The sequence below is a fragment of the Anopheles bellator genome, chromosome 2 (assembly GCF_943735745.2).
Source record: "Anopheles bellator chromosome 2, idAnoBellAS_SP24_06.2, whole genome shotgun sequence".
Lineage (NCBI taxonomy): Eukaryota > Metazoa > Arthropoda > Insecta > Diptera > Culicidae > Anopheles > Anopheles bellator.
This window is the reverse complement of record NC_071286.1, coordinates 47,201,234-47,204,770: the sequence shown is the minus strand read 5'-3', so window position 1 is coordinate 47,204,770 and position 3,537 is coordinate 47,201,234. Positions and strand designations below refer to the sequence as shown.

Genomic DNA, 3,537 nt, shown 5'->3' with positions numbered 1-3,537 from the left:
AATAAATAAATAAATAAATAAATAAATAAATAAATAAATAAATAAATAAATTTATACATTTATACAAGCAAACATTTATAACACCTTTTCAGATTACTTTTCATCCGATCCGATCCGATGACTCCATTACTTTTTCAGTCACAAGTTTTGCGAATGATTCAGGTTCAATAAATATTTCTGCTTAGTTCACACTTTTCTCTAATCTTACAACGATCTACACAACATCTGCTGTAATACGTAACTTAGCTGTAGAGAGTAGAATGGATCCCTGGGTATGTGCGACGCATTGGGTTTCATTATAATAACAGTTTTCATAGCCATTTTTCGTTTAAACTGAATTATTTATTCTTTGGGTTGAAACGGTTGTAGAAGCAATTACTTGTGTTATGCTGGCTATGAATAATGGTTACCGTTCTCGCGACTGTAAACTTGACGCCTTTTCCTGTTGACCAACCCGTTGGGTCTTTCAACACATTCAGAGACCTTGATGCTTAGTATACGATCTGACAATCATTGCCTTAATTAGGTGCAGCTCAACACCTCTTTTATTGATAATCTACTGTGGACACAAAGCCCGCGTCTCTTGAAACGTAAGGACGAATACAACGCATCATGATAGCCTTAGCATCTCTTTCAGTTTATTGTCCATTTCACAGAAAATTAATCTGTTGCCATTTAAAGCAGCATTCTCAATGGTTTTTGTGTGTTACTGGATTTTGAACTTGCCATTGAAACTTGTAAAATAAATTTCATGGCGTGGCGATCCGTCTTAACGTAGCAAACGTTAGAGCTTGAACTGAAGTATTTTGTTTAGAGTACGACGAATACCTAAATTACTATTCTTCTAAAGATTTGTATTTTAGTTTGTTAATAAACGTTATAGTCATTTTCATTTAAAACATCTTAAAATTTTATTTAAAAAAATATGCAAACAGATTGATCAATAAAATAAAATTCCATCCTAAAATTCATTAAAACATTCATAATTTAAGTGTGATAGTTAATGTTTTACAAGAACAGTATGGTATAAATATTGTACAACTATGTACTTCTGTAAATAAATAAACTGTCTAGCAGTAAGTCACATTCATCGTCATGCACTAAAGGGATGCGCAGGCGACATTATTGCTTACAACACTACAATAAAGCTATATAAGGACAGGCGTGCTGAGTTTTGTGAAGGAGAATTACATTTAACTTGAATTGTGATAACTAGTTGAATGAATACAACAAAATATTAACCGACATGTGGAGAGGCAAACTCAATCTACCTTACCTGTTACCAGATGGCTTCAAAGCTTTCATTGGCAGAAGCTTCCGGTGTCGAGCATTATCAGTTCCGGCTTTTAATTTCCCTTCGATGCGGTGGTAGAAAAATTGACAGTTGATGGAAGCATCGAAAATGCTATCAAATTCGTCGTCTTTGGCGGCGATGATGAGCGAGAACAAAATTGATTGCAACTAGACCATGTGTTTGCTCGTTCTTTCTAACACCACCAACTAATAGAAAGGGCAGTTTCATATACACGGGGCTGTGAGTGGGACTTTATCTGCCACCATCAGGCGACAAAGGATTCATAAAGGTTTAATATGATTACTCACCATCACTGTGATTGCTGTTAGCTTGCGCTTGATTGACAGTAGACTCAGGTCGAGTTCGACCTGAAGGTTGACAATGAATCAATGTTTGATACTTTGAGGTATTCCAGTATACGTTGGAAGCGATGAAATGAAGCATGGTTGGAAATAAAATAGTCTTTTCGTCAAATTAAAATTAATTGGAACTTTTTAGATCGCAAATTAGCGACATTTCCAACGCCGCTGTTGTTTGAAATAAGCAGTATTAGGAAACATGGTTATTGGTAAATTTCTGGTAAATTTATTGTAACAAAATTAAATCAAACACTGTACACTATTATTATTTCGTGATTGCTAGACAAAACTTTTATGTTGCAGTCGAAACAGATACTTTGTAACAAATTCAATGCCAGTTTTTATCTAGTACACTAATAGTATTATATCTGTACCTGTAAAAGTAAACTCTCGGTAAAATTCTACACATAGTTTGAACATATTTCTTTAAGTTATGAGCGAATCGCACCAATAGTTGTTAATTGTTGTTTTATTTGTTTCTGCAACGAAATTATAACTATAACAATAAGGCGGCGACAACAATATAAGCGATTATGCACATCCTCAACATCATTCGTATTGCAAAAAATCGATATTTATTTGGATCGGATATATTTCGAAATCGGATGTAAGAATTATTACATAATAGTGGTAAGTTTTACAAGAATATTCAATGCCAATTGATGTTGAAGGTTGTGTTGTTTCAGAATCGAATGTTTGTGAAAATAAGCCGCTTCTGTTAGCTCCTAACTAAAGAAGATAGGCAAACAATTATTTCTTTGAAGAGAAAAAGTAATTCACATTCACCTTTTTGTAACCTATAATTTTCTTCCATGTTGCTGCTCATAGCGTTGAGCGAATTTCCGATCAAAATGATGTAGCCATTCGTCTTGCTCATAATAATTATATGACTGCAAAATAAACAAGAAAATATGAAATAGTGTTGCACTAAGATTATTATGGCATATACTTACTTCGTCACCCACTATAGTTGGCACAAAAGGCAATGGACGATGAACGGCATCTGTTTGGTTTGCAAAACGTTCGTATAATTGGGCACCCAGCTGACCTTGACTGCAATCGACGATTGATTGCTTCTTATCTGCATAGTTTTCCATACACTTTGATGAACCATGATAAAATTAATAACTCACAAAGCTATTAAATACCCGTCCATATTTGAAACTTACATTATCGAAACTCGTTCGAAAATTTTTCATGAGACACGCAATCACAGGGAAGGCTTGACTCATTGAAAGATTTTCCAGTATACATCCGTGCAGAATATTAAGTTGACATTCACGGACTCCATGCTGGCAGTGATACACTGGTCCATCACTGTCACGCTGTTCAATCTGGCGAAGCAAACAAATGATAAAATTAATCGCAAGACTACAATGCTCTAGACACATTTCATACCCATGATTTCCCGAAAGGTACCAGTTCAAGCTTCATTTCCTTGCCTCGACGTAACCAAGAAGGATACAGCTGATGGGTGATGAATACCATACTGTCACTGCACAAAGTCTCATAATAAATGGTCACCGGTAATATGAACGTCTGATTGTTGGACGTGTCATCAAAACTGGTGCTCTTGTTGGTGGTTTTGGGTTGGCTGATGTTCAATGATGTTCCAGTAACAACTGTTAACCCAATCGCCATAAACAGTAATTTTCTGTGTGGACCATATTCACAGCCTAGCATTTTCATTATATCTAGTTGAAAAAATGGTTTTTAATACGGTAGATTGAAATTTTTGAATTCACTTGTATCGATTTATAGCTTATCAGAAAACTATGTAGTTTACAACCTACTCTCTGAATTGCTGTTATAGTTGTTAATGCTTTTAACAAGCTTACCACGTTTCGTTTGTTCACGTACTCTGTTATACCGAACCGAACTGGT

At 35.1% G+C, this 3,537-nt stretch overlaps 1 protein-coding gene across 1 annotated transcript; it reads right to left on the bottom strand.

Annotated features, from left to right (window-relative positions):
* Window positions 1-2,450: 2,450 nt before the first annotated feature.
* Window positions 2,451-3,294, bottom strand: LOC131207623 (GILT-like protein 2). The gene is made up of 4 exons (XM_058200244.1): window positions 3,052-3,294; window positions 2,823-2,987; window positions 2,607-2,753; window positions 2,451-2,543 (listed from the first exon to the last, which is right to left on the bottom strand). The coding sequence occupies exons 1-4, from the start codon at window positions 3,292-3,294 to the stop codon at window positions 2,451-2,453; spliced, it is 648 nt and encodes a 215-aa protein (XP_058056227.1).
* Window positions 3,295-3,537: the final 243 nt, after the last annotated feature.

Bases quoted from the DNA above. Each gene is read 5' to 3' on its own strand.
- LOC131207623 (XM_058200244.1), bottom strand. From the start codon at position 3,294: ATGGCGATTGGGTTAACAGTTGTTACTGGAACATCATTGAACATCAGC. The intron at 2,988-3,051 runs GTATGAAATGTG...TTGCTTCGCCAG, and splicing joins TACCTTTCGGGAAATCATGG to ATTGAACAGCGTGACAGTGA. The intron at 2,754-2,822 runs GTAAGTTTCAAA...GGTTCATCAAAG, and splicing joins TTCGAACGAGTTTCGATAAT to TGTATGGAAAACTATGCAGA.